The sequence below is a fragment of the Sarcophilus harrisii genome, chromosome 2 (assembly GCF_902635505.1).
Source record: "Sarcophilus harrisii chromosome 2, mSarHar1.11, whole genome shotgun sequence".
NCBI lineage: Eukaryota > Metazoa > Chordata > Mammalia > Dasyuromorphia > Dasyuridae > Sarcophilus > Sarcophilus harrisii.
The window spans coordinates 448,064,940-448,081,895 of NC_045427.1; the positions used below are offsets into that span (position 1 = coordinate 448,064,940).

Consider the following 16,956-nt stretch of genomic DNA (forward strand, 5'->3'; position numbering starts at 1 on the left):
CTGATTATTCCTGAGACGTATTACATTAATTTCTGAATGATCTGTAATTGGAAGTGTATCTTGGAATCTTAGAACTAGAAAGGCCTTAAAACAGCATGTTAGAGCTTGAAGATCTTTAAATGTTAGAAGTTAGAATACAAAATGTCAGCTGGAAGAGGCCTTAGAGATTATGTAGTCTAACTCCTTCATTTTACAAAGTCAATACCATTCAGTTCAATACATTTTTATTTCATTCAAACTTACCTCAGTGGGACAAACATATTAAGTGACTGGAAAAGATAAAAAATTTTAAAATGAAATAGTACCTGCCTTTATGGAATTTGCAATCTCATGGACTGTAATCAGATCCTGGTTCATCCCACCCTAGGCATAGGCAGGAATGGCATAGGAGGAAGATTGTTGTCCTGGAAGCCTAGTCTCTGCCATTTGTTAGCTTTCTTCCTCGGTCAAGTATGGCATCTCTTTGGGCCATGGGTTCTTCATCCATGGCTGGTCTTTCTAACACGCTCTTTCAGCTTTCTCTGGCCCATGTGATGGAGTGCTGTAGCATAGCACCCACAACTCGGGCAGTGATCAGGAAAGGCTTCCAGGAAGAGCCTCCTAAGCTGAGCTTTGAAGGAAGGATTGAGAGACCGAATGCAAAAATCACTCAGGCAGGGCCTGCTTGGCTGGAACACAAGAGCAGCCTATGTGAAATAAGTCTGGGAAGCTAGTTTGGGTCAGATCTGGAAGCCTTTGAATGCCACATTACACAGGTAAGAAGGAGCTGCTGAACATTCTTGAGCAGGACAAATACATGGTCAGATCTGTGTCTTAAAAGGATGATTTTGAGAACTCTGGGAAGAATTGATTGGAGAGAGGCAATCATTTAGCAAGTGATGGTAGTTCAGGTGATGGATACTGAGGGCCTGAACTAGGGTCAAAAAGATGTCTGAACATCTGCCTGAATTATAGAGCTGTCTTTCAACCAAGATTCCAAAAGTCCCTGGATTTCAGACTCTCTGTTTTTCATTGATTCTGAAGCCTCAGACTCTGGTACCTTGTGCCCCTCACCTTTTGCTGTTTTTTATTTTTTTCTTTGCAGCAACTGAACCACCCAAATATCATTAAGTATTTGGACTCTTTCATTGAAGAGAGTGAGCTGAACATTGTCTTGGAGCTGGCTGATGCAGGCGACCTCTCTCAGATGATTAAGGTAAGCTGCCTCTGATGCAAGATAGAGACATAGTTATTACAGTCTCTCAAGTGTAATGGCACGGTGTTCCACAGTGGAGGTTCAGGGGAGGAAGTTCCCCATAGTGTGTGCTGAGGCATCATGCTTCAGGCAGCTCAAAAGGGCCAGAAATCTAAGTTGATTTTGCTAAAACATACAAAAAACCCCAAGGGTATTCTCCCAGGGAAATGGGGTACTCACCCCAAGGGTCAGAAGATAGAGGGCCAGATTGAAGTCAATTTTGAGTCAGTATCAAAGAGATCATCAAAAGTTGAGGAAGGCAAAACACAGTTAAGAGTTCCTCACATTTCCCTGCTAGCCATAGCTCATGTTGACTTTCAGAGCTCCTGACCATCCTACCTTTTTGAACTTATCTTTGGTTATCCAGCCTTGGTCTTTGTTTTATAGGTGACCTAAAAGTTCCTCATTTGTGAATGAGTTCCCTGGATTTGCACTTCTGTCTCTCTCTAGACAATTAACTTAGGAAATCAGAATCTTTTGTATCTGTGTTATCAAAATGTTCTCCTTGAGAATTTCTTCACCCGCTTGGGCCAAATTCTTCTGACAAATTTAAGGCCATGGAATTCTACCTTGTCCTTTTTCTGAATCCTTTGAAATGTACTATTTTGGGATTTAGAGCATATAAGCAGACATGTTTGACTTTTCTCTCCGCTCTCTCGCTGGAATTGATTATTCTTCCTTCAGAGGTTACCAGCATTCCTCCTTCAACAATTAGCTCCTTCTTCCTGACCAGGATCAAATCAGGCAGAAATTGTGGATCCACCATAGTAATGAAGATCCAAGTATGATGAGGGGGCCACAACAGCTCCCATCCCCACTTCCACAGAGACAGTGTTGAGGGTGTGAGGCACTTCCCTGGTGGGAACCGTGTAACACAGCACATGAGTGTTTTTATTCCTCTGAGTTTGAGCTGCCCCTGCCCTCTGTCTTCCCCTGAGCCCTCATCAGTGGGATAGGGAGGCAAACAGCTGTTGCCCTGTAGTGGGAGCTGGGTGTCTTGGCTGAGGTATTTGAGTGCCTTACAGCCTCCCAAGTGCCAGTTTCCCAGAACCTTCTTGTAACTGTCTGGCCATGAGCAATTTAGATTAAAGAAAGTCTTCTCCTTCACTCTGTTAAAGTACTCCTTTGTCTTTTAGCAGAGCTGGATGGTTGCAGGGGAACATTTTTTGTTTTATGGCTTACAAGGTGTGGGTACTCGGAGATGCAGAGGGTAGGGGGCTGTAAATGACCACACAAGTGGCTCAGCTGTGGCCCTGCTCTGGGTTAAGTGCCTCCCCAACCTGGGAGCCGTTTGGCTGATGCTAGAAACTAACCCAGAGGCTTTCCCAGTGTTTGTAAGCTGAACTTCTCCTTTCATAATTCATAGCATAATGCAGATTCTCCTGTAAGCCTAGAGTGAGAGTTCTTAACTTGTTTTTAAAAATATTTTGATGATTGTATTTCTGTGATACACATTTTAAAAGTTATTCTAGAAAAGGATTTATGGGATTTACCAGACTGTTATGCCAAAAAGCTTAATCCTGGTATACAGAAAGAATTGATGTGGTCTTAGAACAAAACTCTGGGGAATAGGGGGCAAGAAATGGTTGAAGATTAGTCAAAGACAACTGAGAAGTTACAGCCAGACAAGTATGAGGAGAATCAAGAAAGAGCAATGTCACAAAAATTCAGGAAAAAAAAAGAGTATCCAAGAAGAGAAGATGCTTATTGGTGTCATGATCTGGCAATTAAAAGATTGATAACTTTGAAGAGTTCAGTTGATGAAGTCAGAAGCAAATGTAAAGGGTACAGAGTCAGGAACAGTCATTTCCTGAGTTCACATCTGGCCTCAGATTCTTACTGTGTGTCCCTGCGTAACTCACTTAACCTTGCCTGCCTCATTTTCCTCATCTGTAAAATTATCTGGAGAAGGATTTGGCAAATCATATCAGTATCTTTGCCAAGAAAATCCCAAGAGACACCAAGAGTAGGATGTGACTGAAGAACGATTGAGTAACAACAAAAGGGTTGAGAAGTAAACACGAGAAGCAGAAATGAAGGCAACAAATATAGGGGTTTTTCTAAAAGTTTAACTGTGGAAGAGGAGAGATATAGTAAGTGATGGTAAGTGATTTTTTTAAAGAGAGGGGGGATACCTAGGAGTGTTTTAGGTAGTAATGAATACTCTCAAATAGATAGAGATAGTGAAGATTGAAGAAGAGAGGGATGATTGAAGGGATAACCTGCTAGAAGGGACGAGAAAGGGATGGGATCAGTAGTAGTACAAGTAGGGGAATTGACCTCATTAAAAAAAAAAAAAAACAACTTTTCATCAGGAACTAGAATGGTGTCAAGTGTTGTGACATAGAGTAGGTGAGAGCTGAGAGATCAGGTAGAATGATTCTCTTTTCTCAGTAAAATATGAGGTTTTGCTGAGAGAAAAGGATAGAAGATGGTAGGGAAGGTTTAAGGAGAGAAGGAAAGGTTTGGAATAACCACTGTGGGCAGTGTGATAGGGTAGAAAGTCGGTGAAGAATAAAAGGATTACCTTGCTTTGGTGAAGGCTCAGTTGCAGTAAGATGGCACGGCCTTGGGGTTCAGTCAGCTGAGTTGGGGGCTTTCTCCAGCACCATTCAGCAGCAGTCTCAGTAGAGATGAATGCTGGGGAAGGTCCAGAGCCAGGATTGACAAGGTCTGAGCATGGTACCGTGAAGGGCAGGGCTTTTGAGAGGAGAGCGTGATGTAATGTTGAGTTAGCTATCTGTAAGGGGAGGCCACAGGAAGCCAGATGATGGCCTAGGAGAGCTTTGAGGGGCAGAATGACTGGAAGCCACAGGGTGAACAAAGAAGAGTTTTAAGAGGAGATGTAGTGGAAGAAAAGGAATGAAAGGAGGTTACAGTTGGAGGAACTGGAGAACCCGAGTCCCGGAAGTGGGACACTGATCCTCTTAGGGTTAGCGGGAAAGGAAGAGTTGGGGGGAGATTGCTGCCACTGCCTTAGGCTTTGAGTGGCTTCTCGTGCTGGGGGCTCCGTGACTTTGGGTAATTGTGTTATAATTATCAAGATAAAACTCTTGCTTATAGGGCTGAGAAGCTCTTTACCCTATTGAGACTTTGACCTGGATGGTTTCCTCAATACTTCAGACCCCAAGTGCTTTCTGCAGTAGTTGCCACATTGGAAGAATGGCTTCTGAATTATTCTTGTCATTCTGGCCTGCTGACTTATTTCAAACAACACAGGGAAATGTATATTCATCACTGCCATAGAGAGTTTCTCAACAGAGTTTAGAGAAGAAGAGTTCCCATATATATGATGAACTTTTTCAGATTAGTGTTGTCAAACTCAGATAGAAATGGATTCCTGAAGGCTTCATATTGATTTAGGAAACTTGAAATTTAACATTATCTCTGTTGTATTGTATTTATTTTGTTCAACATTTCCTAATTACATTTTAATCTAGTTCTCCTGCACTAGGAGTTTTTGAGGGCCTGTGAGCATCTGGTCCAGATGCTTCTGGTTTGCTGATGATACTGTGCTGATTTCATCAAACCCAGAATATTATAGGGACTCCTCAATAAAATATAACATTATGTAAAAGAGATCAACCTAATACAAAATTAACCAGATGGATGATGAATGCCTGTTGCCAGACTGAATGCTTCTGGATGAACAGTGCATTGAGTTAGTACATCAGCACATATATCTGTGATCTGGAAGAGATCCTGAGGATGGACAAATTGTCCCCAAAATATGAGGAAAGAGAGCTGATTGGATGATATTTAGGAAATTGTGCCGTGCTTTTAATGATCCCACAGTATTTCCTAATGCTAAGATCTTTTCTAAAAAAAAAATAATAAATTTGAGGGTATTTTTATTTCATATCATATTTCCCAATGGATTTATCCTCCTTTCTTTCCCAGAAGGTTGTCTATTATAGCAAAAGAATAAAAAAGAGAAAATGAACACAATTTAGCAAAACTAACCAATGTATTGATCAAGACTGATATTACCATTAGTATTTCACACCCTTAGTTCAGCACTCTATCCCTTTCCAAAAAAGTAGGGGGAGGTATCTATTCATGTCTCTTCTTTGGGGAAAACTTGATTATTAGTTTCACAGCATTCAGTTTTGAATATTTTATTGTTCTTTCCACTTATAGATTTTTACTCTTTGTTTATAGTATTTCCCTTTTTCTGCTTACTTTGCTTTGCATCAGTTCATCTAAGTTTTTTCATGCCTTTTTGTAGTCATCATATTTATCATTTTATAGCAGAGTAATAATTCATTTCAATCACATATCAGAATTTGTTTAGCCATTCCACAGTCAAAGGTGCACACAAAGATTTTTCCCTAGTTGGCCACTTTTCTTCTTATCCTTGTTGAGATAATTTTATTCATGCAAAAGCTTTTCAATTTCATGTAATTGAAATTATCTGCTTTATCTTTTGCAATGATTCCTATTCCTTGTTTGGTTAGGAAGATACCCTAAATATTAATTACATCCATTTTTCCTCTAAATTTTTAAGGTGTGCTCTTTAATATTCAAGTCATATAGCCTTTTCAAATTTATATTTGTCTATGACATGAGTTGTTAATTTAAAACTAATTTAAGCCAACATTTTCCCAGGTTTTCTAGGAATGTTTTCCAAATTGAGAGTTGTTTTTTTTTTTTTGCATTTTATGTTAGTCTGTTTTAATAGTCAGCTTTAAAGATTTTTTTATAATATATTTTTCCTGGAAATGCTATATGGTTGCAAATTTTGGAAAACCTTGACCTCTGAGGAATCAAAGTTGTAAGTGACTCAAAGGGAAATGGAGAGACATATACCTCCTTATAGGGCATTCAATCTTGTTTGTATCTCTGCACTGGCTATATCTCCCTGCTTGGAAACCTCACCCCAACCTCTTAGAACCCCTAGTGTTCTTCAGGGCCCAGCTTAGGTGCCACCTTCTTAGAGCATATAAAGCCTCTCCTGATCTTTCCCTATTTCCCAGTGCCTTTTCTCCCTTCCAAATTACCTTATGTCATATATAAGAAAATCCCAAAAATCTTGGTGCGGTTTTAAGCTATTAAAGCTGTAGCATTAATATTAATATTAATAGTCCAGTGTTAGGGATATTATCAAGAAAATGCGTGAAATAAGCTGGCCACATGAATAGAGTAATGTATAAATAAAAGGAGATCCCCAAACAGCCTACCGATGTTGATAAGATATGAAAATAAAAGCCGAAGTGTCAACCAGATAGGCTACATGTGGTCTACAGAGCTCCCCACAACCCAAACCAGATTAAAATATAGTTCTTATCTGATTTTAATGTGTTGATATATTAATAAAAAAAGAAATATAGAAACATATGTGGTTTCTAAGTCAATATGTGTCCTGCAGAGATTCTACAGTATGGTTCAGTACTTGAGTTTGACCCCATTTCCCTTGAAGAAAGTCTCCAGAATGTGAGGTGGATCCTCTATAGCAGATCTGTAGCATAACATGGACAAGCATCCCTCGGGATGAAAAGGCATACTGGAGTGGTGCTCTGGACTGATGGAGGGCATACCCACATCACAGACGCTAAGAGAGGGCCGGCAGCCTTAGGTTGTGGTACCTCTTCCTCTTCCCTGTGTGAGGGATGGAAGTTGGCCTTGGACATGGGATCCAGGGGCAGGATAAATTGAATCCAAATATCAGAGCTGGAAAGGGCCTTGGAGAATAGAATCCTAAAACAAAATATGTTAGCACCGGAAGGACTTCAGAATACCTGATGTTACAACAGAGGATGTAAGAGCTGGGAACAGAAAGTTAGCATTGTCAGGAATTGAGACATAGAATGTTAGGACAAAGAACATAAGCATTTAGAAAACCCAAAGAATAGAGAATGTTAGACCTACAAAGGACTGTAATTTGACCTAGCCAGCTGGCTGTCGGGCCCTCACGAGGAGACTGGGGCCCAGGGAGAAGGGCCAGTTAGAGGCAGGCAGAGCTGGGCTGGAATCCTGGTTCTCCATTGCACAAGGCTTCCTCTTTTTTAAAGACCAGAAGAAGGAGGCAGGGAGGAAGAGGAGGTTTCCCTTCTCTGGTCAGCTGTTGTTTTCTCAGCTTCATGGCTCTTCCACTGCATCTCCTTCCTTCCTATTGGGGCCTCCGCAGGACTGCGGATGGTCTCTCACCAGGGCTTCCCAACAGCTGGGGTTGGGCCACTCTCTGGGCCAGCTCTGCAATCCCAGCCATGCTGCCCTCCATCAGGAGCTAGAGACATTTTTTTCTTTAAGTTTACTGACTTTCTTCCCCACAGGGACCAGGGCTTGCGAAAATGTTCACTGCTTTGCTCTTCTGTTATTTTGCTCAGAGGAATACTTGTATTGCAGAAAAGCAGCTTTAGTTGAACCATCATCACCTGCTTCTATATTTTCGTTGACATATTAATGCATTCTCAGAGATGTTAATCTTCAGACGCATCCCCGGTGAGAACAGATGTGGTATATCATGTTTGTTCGCACTTTCAGCCTGCTCTCTGCATTTTACCTGTTTCCCTCCATCATTATTCAATGATTATTATAAATGAACACTTTCGAAAAGTTCACCTCCCTGCTTTGGTCATGTACTAAATCATCATCATGTCACAGCAGTTTGTCTTTCTCAGTGTGTGCCTGATGTTGCCAGTTGTACTCCAGAGCACATCGTCCAGTCACTCATGTTCCCGAGCAGGGGCTGGGGCGTATTTATCTTTGTGTCTTCCCCAGCACAGTGCTCCACACTCCAAAGGCACTCAGTCAATGTTCAGTGAATGGTAGTACCTCAGGGTCGAGAGAGACCTCAGGGCGTGGATGATTAGAGCAGGAAGGAACCTTAAAGTGTAGCATGTTAGCATCTGGAAAATGAATGCCAAAGCAAAAGAGACTGTAAAACAGAGGCATTCACGGGGCATGTGGCCCACAGCACCGCCCAAACCCAACTAAAATATAGGTGGGAAATACTTAACAGGATAAATAGAAAGTACAATAAAACATAGATAATAATACATTTTTAAACTGAGTCAGTATGCAGCCTGCAGGAGTCTTACGCACAGGTCATTTGACCCACCCTGTTTCTTTCTGAGAGTGCCATCATTGTTGGAGAACATGGCATGTTCAGGCTGTCAGAGCGAGAAGATGCTACAGAACAGAGGATCAGCACAAACACAGAAGATTAGAATATTGCAGTGTTGTTGTATGTGGCCTAGAGGGAAAATCCCATGGATTAGGGAAGAAGTTTATGTGAGATTTTTAGTCACAAAGTTTTTCCCTAGTTAGCTAGCACACATCAGTGTCAGCAATAGATTACAAAGTCCTAACCACTTTTCTGCCTCGACCATTGACTAAAAAATTATATTACTATATAATAGTATATACTATTATAATACTATATGTAATACTCTATAATTATATTTTGGTAAACTGAATTATTTCTCCTTCTGTGCTCACCCTTTCTCCTACTCCACATTTTCTCACCTGTAACTCTAAATCCTAAGCAGTTTTCCATTTTTATCCTCATTTTTCCTTCCTTCCTTTCTGTGAGGAAACAGTAAACTTGCTCCTCTTAAAAGCTAAACTCTCTGAAGAAAAACTTATTGCCTGTGTAACCTTGGGGAGCCCCTTAACTTTCCTAGACCTCAAGTTCCTTCTCTGTAAAATAAGGGTTTTAGACTTGGGGGTCTCTGACAGTCTTATCACTTCCCACTCATAATTACCTTGACTCATCTCGAGCATCTTGGATCTCTTTCTGTATATGTACTGTAACATCCCCCCTAACCCCAGTAGGATGTAGAATTTCCAGAAACTGCTTTCTGCCTCCTAGGTCCAGCAGAGAGCTTACTCTAATTGAATCTTTTTTTTCCATCTTCTCTTTCATGGCTTATAAAACATGTTAAATATTACTTGACCCTCTTCCTCACTCTAGTTCCTATTGTCATGATTTCCTGTGCACCCTGAGAGGTGAATATTCTACACCTGTGGCCCCCTTTACCTTACCTCTCCCTCCCTCTTTGCCCTCCTGCAGCGTCTGCTCCAAAAGTGGAATTGCTCTCCCTAAGGACACAAAGCCCTGGATCGATGGTCCAGTGGCTTTTCTCAGTCTTCTTCCCTGTGAACCACCTCCTGTTTCTAGATACTGCATCCCCACCTCGGCTTCTGCGACACTGCCCTTCTTAGAAAGTGCTTTACTAACCGTAGCGTACCATTATTGTTAATTATTGACACCCTCCTTCCATTTCTCCAAGTCTTCCTTCTCTCTCTTTTCTCTTTTGCTCACCCTCTAGATGTAAATAGACCACCTCACTTCTAGTGCCCTACTGCGGTGTGTTGGAATTGATTTATGCTTTTCCCCCAAGAAGATTATCTGTCTGCTGAGGTGGCTTATGGTCTCCCGTAGCATCTCCTGGCCTGTGCTTTCAGTGTCTCCCCAGAGCCAAGGACCTTGACATCAGCTACGGCTAGCTTCCTGAGCTTTCCCCTCCCCTCTCTGTCTGTCTCTTCCCCCACCCCCAATTAGGCCCCTCTCTCCAGCTCCCTACATATCCTTATGCCAGTTCTCTGCTTCCCATAGTAACTACATCTAACTCCTCTATCCCAACGCTATAGGACACACATACCTCGAGATTCTGCTTCCCTTGTACTGATTTCTCCGACATTTCACATTTTTCTTTCTTTAGCCCATCTCTTTGCCTCCTCCTCAAGAAGGCAGCTTTATGGGATAAAAGTCAAAGCTTGCCTGTCTCTAGTGCTTTACTGTTACAAAGTCCTTTGTGTATCATCTCTTTATTCTTACAACTATCAATCCACAAGCACTTCTCAGGGGCTACTATGTGCCAAGCGCTGTGTTAAGTACTGCAGATGCAGGGCTATTATTAAAGATTAGGATGAGAATTTTTGTCTGAGGAGCTTGTGTTCTTGGGGGAATGCTGGGGAGGGAGCTGTGTGTGTACACAAACACACATGTAGGAATATGTACAGAGTAAATGCCAGGACATTTGGGAAGGTGCTGGCATCTGGGGATCACGAGCCAAGGGTTGATGGAGACCCTGAAGAGAACTAAAGGGAGGCAGCTGTGAGGTTCCAGGAAGGGAAGCAACCTGGCTAAAGGCATGGCGTTAGGAGCAGGGGTGTTGTGTGTGAGCCACAGCAAGAAGGGCTGATAGCTAGATGGGAGTGAGGTTAGAAAGGCAGAATGGAGCCACATAGTGCCAGACAGGAGAGTTCCTAATTGGGTTTGCCGTCCGAGATAACAGGGAGCCACTGCAGTCTGAGTAAGAGAGGTCATCATCAGATCTCTGTCCTAGGAAAATCACAGTGAAAGTTGGTAGAGAAGGAGGTGGAGAGGGGGGCTTGGTCTGAAACAGGGACAGAAGCTACTGCGCAAGAGGCTGAGGACCTGAACAAGGATGTTTCTTGTGTACTGTTTTCCCTCCAAATATGTCTTGAATTGTGTTTTTGACCATAGCAACTTTTGACATGGAAGGTCTTTGATTTGTGCAAAGATTACCCATTACAAAAGCTTCGGCCCCGAGATCCTTGAAGTATTTCATAAAGATCATTTCCTTCCTTATGTCAAAGGTTCCTCATTTCTCAGCTTCTCTCCAGATACCCAAATTAGACGGACCCAAACCAGAACTAGGGTAGGATGACCTGAGGCTTTTCCCAGTGTGGCAGTAAATGTAGAGTGCACTCCCACAATGTGTCCTGGGAGTGACCAGTGGAAAGAGGCCTGGTGACCTGGTGTTGAGGGTGTGGCAGAGGCCCCAGCCAATGAGAGCCGCATCCAGCCCAGCCCAGAAGCAGACAGAGTTCTAGGCTCAGCCGTAGGTGGTCCCTTCAGGACTCTCGTCATGGCTCAGGCTCAGGCTCGGGTTCCAAATGACGAGATTAAGATGGGAGAGGTGGGCATGGGAGCTGCCCGCTACCGATTCCCCGCCATGCCGGGGAAGACCCTGGTCCTTACTTCTCTAGGAAGAGGCTGCTGGGCCACCTCCTCTGGAGCAGATAAGTTCACAAGAAAGTACTCAGTCTGTTCAGCCTCTGGTCCTAGGTAATGACCCCTGCCTTCAGCCTGGAAGGACTGGAAAGTGCCTCTAGGAGAAAAAGAATGGCATTTTCTTAGATCATATTTCAGCCACTTTGCCCAAGAAATGTTTATGCAATCCCAAATAGATAGGTAGGTATAAACAATAGGTATATAAATGAAACATTTACAGTAATAAATCACAAAGAAATTTATTTTAAAACAATTCTTTGATCTACATATAATTTTACCATTTATTACAGAGGAAAGCAAATTTGAATATAAATGAGATGGATGAGCTTATTTATTTTTATGTAAAGAATTAAATCTTGGCAGAATATTTGATACAATAGGCAGAGAATATTCAAAAACCTTTTACTGCTGGCAGATTTTTCATGAGCCCACATTTCATTATAGGACCCTGTTTGGGGTCACACCTCCCAGGTTAAGAAGTTTTACTGTAAGAGATGAATGAGATTTCCCTTGTGACCTTGGGCAAGTCTCCTTCCTTGGTGGGCCAAAGTGAATGATTCCTAAGTCCCTTACAGATCTTATGTTTTGTCATGATACATTGAGGGTTTTAGAGGTGGTTTGGGGGGTGGTTTGTTTCAGTCTCTCTTTTAATCCCCCTCCCCAAAGCACTTGTTTGCTGCAGGAGTTACTGGTCCATCCTTATCCTTGAGTAAATATGTTTCTCCAGTGTCATATATGAAGCAAGAACTGTATTATCAAGAATAATAATTTAAAATGTGAAGTTAACAGATGAGGTGTTTTCTCTCCTTGGGGGCAGCGCACTGTAGCATATCTTTGTTCTGTGTGGTCCTAGGATCTCTGTCCCTCCCTCTCTTAAAAGACTTCCAGATTTCTCCTAGGCATCGCTTGAGGGGTTACTCCGGGGCCCCAGATCCCTAGTTACGGCTCTGCATCTCCCCTGGTGTGGCAGGGAAGCTGCATCCCCACACTGCTTGTCCTTCTCATCTGCTCTAACCCAGCACAAGACCAGCAGAAACCTGCAGATCTTGTGCAGAGCCAGGCAGTTCCACCGGGCCAGGGCTTCGGTGCCGACATTATTTACGAGTGACTGTAAAGGAGTAGCTATGCGGTGGTGCAGGAATCCACTGGAGAGTTTGGGGCTTCCTGGTAAATGTCAAGCAAGGCTTATTGGACATGACATTTAGAAAATTACCACTTGCAGTCTAGGATCTCCTTTCTTAAATACTTTAATGAGAATTAAACCAATATTATGGCATAAATAACACTTGCCATCTCCCCTTTCAGTCTGGCTGTATCTGTGTCTCCATTTGGGGCTTAGAGCACTCTCTGTCAGATTTGCACCAAGGGCCTAGGATCCCCAACTGAGTGGCCCGTTCAGAAGGACCACGATATAATAGTTTTTAGAGTGAGTTGGTTTTAGAGTGAGATCTTGTTGGCATTCGGATTTTGTGATTTATTAGTGTGGTCATTTCCTTTAATGTTCCTCAGTTTCCTTATCTGTAACATGAGGAGATTGAATTAGGTGAATTGTGTGAATTTTCTTAATTGAAAATTCTATAATCCACAGTAGCTAAGATAAAGGAAATGGACTTTCTAGGGTTCCCCCCCCCAGATCTTTTACTTTTGTTGTTACTACTATTGTTTGTCAAAATTTCATTGGTGCCCTTTAAAAATGGGAGAGAGGGAAAGCATTTTGAACTCAAAAGTTTTATAAAAAATGAATTTTAAAAGTGTCTTTGCATGTAATTGGAAAAAATAAAATACTACTAAAAAACCAAAACAAATACCCCAATTATTTCCTCATCTAGCACTGTCCCACATATTTTCCTTGTAACAACAGAAAAGACAATGAAACAAAACCTATTGACAAAATGTCTTCATCTTATAGTGTATACAACATTCTACTTTCTTTTGGGCTATCATTTATAATATTTTGGTATTTAGCAGACCATGCTGCCAGTGAAAAGATCATAGCCTTGGGAATCCAAAGTGTCAGAGCTGGAAGAAGCTCAGTAGAAGTTTTTCTAGTGGATAGAGCACCAGACCTGGAGTCAGGAAGACCTTTGTTCAAATGTGGCCTTAGGCACAAGATTATAGATTTAGAGCTGGGGGGCCCTCCAAGGCCTCTTGGCTAACCCCTCATTTTCCAGCTGAGGAGAGTAGAGCCAAGGAAGAGGTTAGAATGACTCGCTTAGTTGCATAGGTGGGAACACAAGATCTGGACCCAGAATTCTTAACTCTTGAACTATCTTTCTACCGTCCTATGCCTCCTCTTCCTCCAAAGAATAGAAGGCAGGGATCGTGTCTCCATGAGTCCTTGTTTGTCTAGGCTAGCCATTTTTTCTTCTGTCAGTGATCTTTAACTTTAGCAGCTTTACATTGATCCCTTAATATTGGCTAAGTATCATCCTGGCCTCCAGTTGCTTCCCCATCCTCATCTCCCAGCTCCTCTGGTTCTCTGAAGTCTTGGGGCTTTCATTGTGTCTCCCAGACCGTTTACCCATTGTCTTTCATTTTTGTTTCACCCGAACACAAAGCTGTGATCTGAATAAGACAGTGTATGATAAGTGCCCCCTTTCTTCCCTTGCTGTCTTGTGGAGGTGACCTTGGGCTCTTGAAAGTTCTACCAGTGGAGCAGAGACTCCAGCAAGTCTTAGCAAGCTGAAACAGCATGCATAAGCGGCACATTTTTGGTGCCCGCTGTCTCAAGCAGTACAAAGACTACAGAGCTAGAAGGCTGGCTGCTGGCTAGATTTTTTTTCAGCCACAGTGACTCGTGGAACCAGGTTTCACAATAAGGATTTTTAACCTTTTTTTTGTATCACGGACCCCTTTGGTGGTAGACTAGTGAAGCCTAGAGACTTGGAGTCATCTTTTTAAATGAGTAAAATAAAATATATAGGCTTGCAAATATATCATATTGTGATATAGTTACAAAAATTGTTTTAAAAAAAAAAACAAGTTCATGAACCTCAAGTTAAGAGCCTCTAAGTCACTGGAGGATTGGGATCTGCCATGGGAAGGGGAGTAGAATAGATTGAGTGGTTAATTCAGAGAATTAAATGGAGAATACTAGAAATGTTCCAGACAATGCATTAAGAGGGACTCAAGGAGGGGAGAGATCATTTCTAGAGGGAAAGGCCATTAGGGAAGTCTTCTTGGAGAAGGTGACCCTCTAGCTGGTCCTTGAAGGAGGGGGAAGATTTCAGCAGCCAGAATTGGTCTGAACATCTATTGAATCAGATAACAAGCCTGGCAGTGACATCGTTCATGAAACTCAGGCCAGAGGCAGGCAGTTGGCATCCGTACAGAGCTGGAAAAAGGAGAGATTGAAGCCTCTGTTGACACTGCATGAGCTATGGCTGCCCAGTTCCTGCACACACTGTTCCTTGGTGAACTTCTGCCAGTGGGGTCCCAGTTTACAGTTTGAAGTTTATAAGCGGCTTCCTGCCAGGGCTGGCTGGTGCCTGCGAATGCCACATATCCTGCTACCAATCCCAGGCACTTCCCTGGCAGCCGTCCCTGTCAGAGAGGGCCAGCCCCGCATTCCAGAGCGTCCGAGGGGCCTTGGCCAGGCAGCCCGGGCAGTTCTGTTTGGTTTTCTCTTAATCCCTGAGCTATTGAAATTCAGGGTGCTTGCTGTTGCTTTATAATTTAGGACATACTTAGAGTCTTGGCAAGTTAGACCAGGAAGAGCTCTTAGAATGGCACCTGGGAGAGCTGGAAGGGATGGTGAGAATCGCCTAGTCTGAATCTGCATTTTGCAGTTGAGGAAGCTGACTCAGGGAGGAGAAGTTACTCCTGATGGTCACAGAGCTTGTAAAGGGCCACAACAAGGCCTGCCTAATATCTTGTCAGCATTCTTTCCATTGTACCAAGCTTCCTAGTCTCTGATTTCTTTGGAAAAAAGTGTTTGATGGCAGTGGAGGGATGGAGAATCTTGAACTTGTTAAATGACCATTCAATTAGAGTGTTAGAATATTAGAAAGTTAAAAAAGAATATTGTCAGAAAACCTATCTATCTATCTATTTATACACTTTTTTTTTTCTTTTCCCCAAACTCCATTTATTACTTAAGGGAAGATATTCTCAACATTTGTTGTTTTGAGGCATTAAATATGTTTCACAAGGTAATTAAGGAAATTAATGCTAATTATAATTGGTGTCCATTCAAGAATGTCAAACCTATTTAAGTATGTTTTTCGTAATGGTTGTTAATTAGTGAATTGTAGGAAGCTTACACCACACAGAAGGAGTAGAATGGTAATGACCGGGCAGAACTGGCTTTTCTTATAGTTGATAGGGAAAGAACAGTTATCAGCAAGTAACTTAACCTGAATAGTTTAAAAAAAAAAAAAAAAAAGCAAAACAAAAAATCTCCAGCACTCATATGCTGCTTTACAGTGTACTTGTTCTCATGATTTGCCTCATATAATTAAAAAAAAAAAAATGAGGGTTTGAATCCTTGTCCTGTCAGTGACTGACCATGTCACACTGTGGGCCTCTGTGGGGACTAGCTCATTTCAGAGCTCCTGTCAGGCTTTTATGTCACATGATGTAAAAGAATATGAAAGAATTATCCACTGTATAAATGAGGGAACTAGAGCTAGGAGAGGTTAAGATTCTGGGCCTACCCAAGATCACACTGATATTAAGTGGTCTTTTGACTGTAAATTCAGTACTCTTTTCCACTGTACTTGATGAATTTGGGGGAGGGTGAGATTGGTCATATTTTTTCCTGATTGTATACATCTCTCATTTTCCTTTCTTGTGTTTTCCTCCCTACCCTTTCCTTTTCTTGTCTCTCCACCTTCCTCTCTTCTCCTTGCCCTTCTTCCTTCTCTCTTCAACACCTACTTCTCTTTCTTACCTTCTGCTCCTCTCTTCTCTCCACTTTCATTTCCATCCTTCTCTCTTGGGCCTTTCCTCTTCTCCTCTTCCCCTTCCCCTTTCTCTTTCTTCTTCTATATCTCCCCTTTTCTTGCTTATTTGTTTCTCTTATTCTGTCTCTCCCCTCTCTCCTGCCTCCCTCCTCCTTTGCTCCTTTTGCTCTCTCCCTCCCTCTTTCCCCCTGCCTCTTTTTTCTCCCTCTTCTTTCCTCTTGTCTTTCTTTGTCCTCCCTGCCCCTTCCCCCTTCTCCTCCCCATCCCTCTCGTCTTCCCCTCTGTCCTCCTCTCTTTGGGTGTCGCTTTTTCTTCCACAGTTTTTTAAAAAGCAGAAACGGTTAATCCCCGAGAGGACAGTCTGGAAGTACTTTGTGCAGTTGTGCAGCGCCGTGGAGCACATGCACTCCCGCAGGGTGATGCACAGAGGTAACATTAATCCGCTCTCTCTTTTCACTGAATAATAATATAATGTTCCAATTAGTAAGTGGCTACATTCAAAAACAATTATGCTGATGTGCAGCCAACGCATGTTTGGAGAGACGGCGGCACTGGCGAAATGGATTTCTCCGGGTTTTTTTTTTTTTTGCTTCCTTGTTAGAGTCAGTCCAGAGTGAGGGGAGCATTATGAAGAAGAGCTGCTTTGTATTCTAGACACTGGTATTAAGTCAAGTGTCAAACCTGCCATTAGCAGAGTGTCAGAAGTGGAAGGCTGCAGCTGGGGGGTGCAGCGAGCTCCCGGCATCAGCTGTATTGTGTTCTTATGATGTGCTGATGGGCGAGTGGTGGGATTTCTGGGTTCCCCCACAGGGTTCCCCACAGTGTGCCGGCCT

General features: G+C 42.5%; 1 protein-coding gene across 4 annotated transcripts in view; it reads left to right on the top strand.

The window, feature by feature from the left end:
• The window catches only part of NEK6 (NIMA related kinase 6), a 126,718-nt gene that overhangs the window by 71,844 nt on the left and 37,918 nt on the right, over window positions 1-16,956 (top strand). For all 4 annotated transcript variants that reach the window (XM_031954281.1, XM_031954280.1, XM_031954279.1 and 1 more), the window contains exons 5-6: window positions 1,085-1,195; window positions 16,444-16,552. In XM_031954281.1, the coding sequence (XP_031810141.1) occupies window positions 1,085-1,195; window positions 16,444-16,552 (220 nt within the window). The remainder of the gene's footprint in view (window positions 1-1,084; window positions 1,196-16,443; window positions 16,553-16,956) is intronic.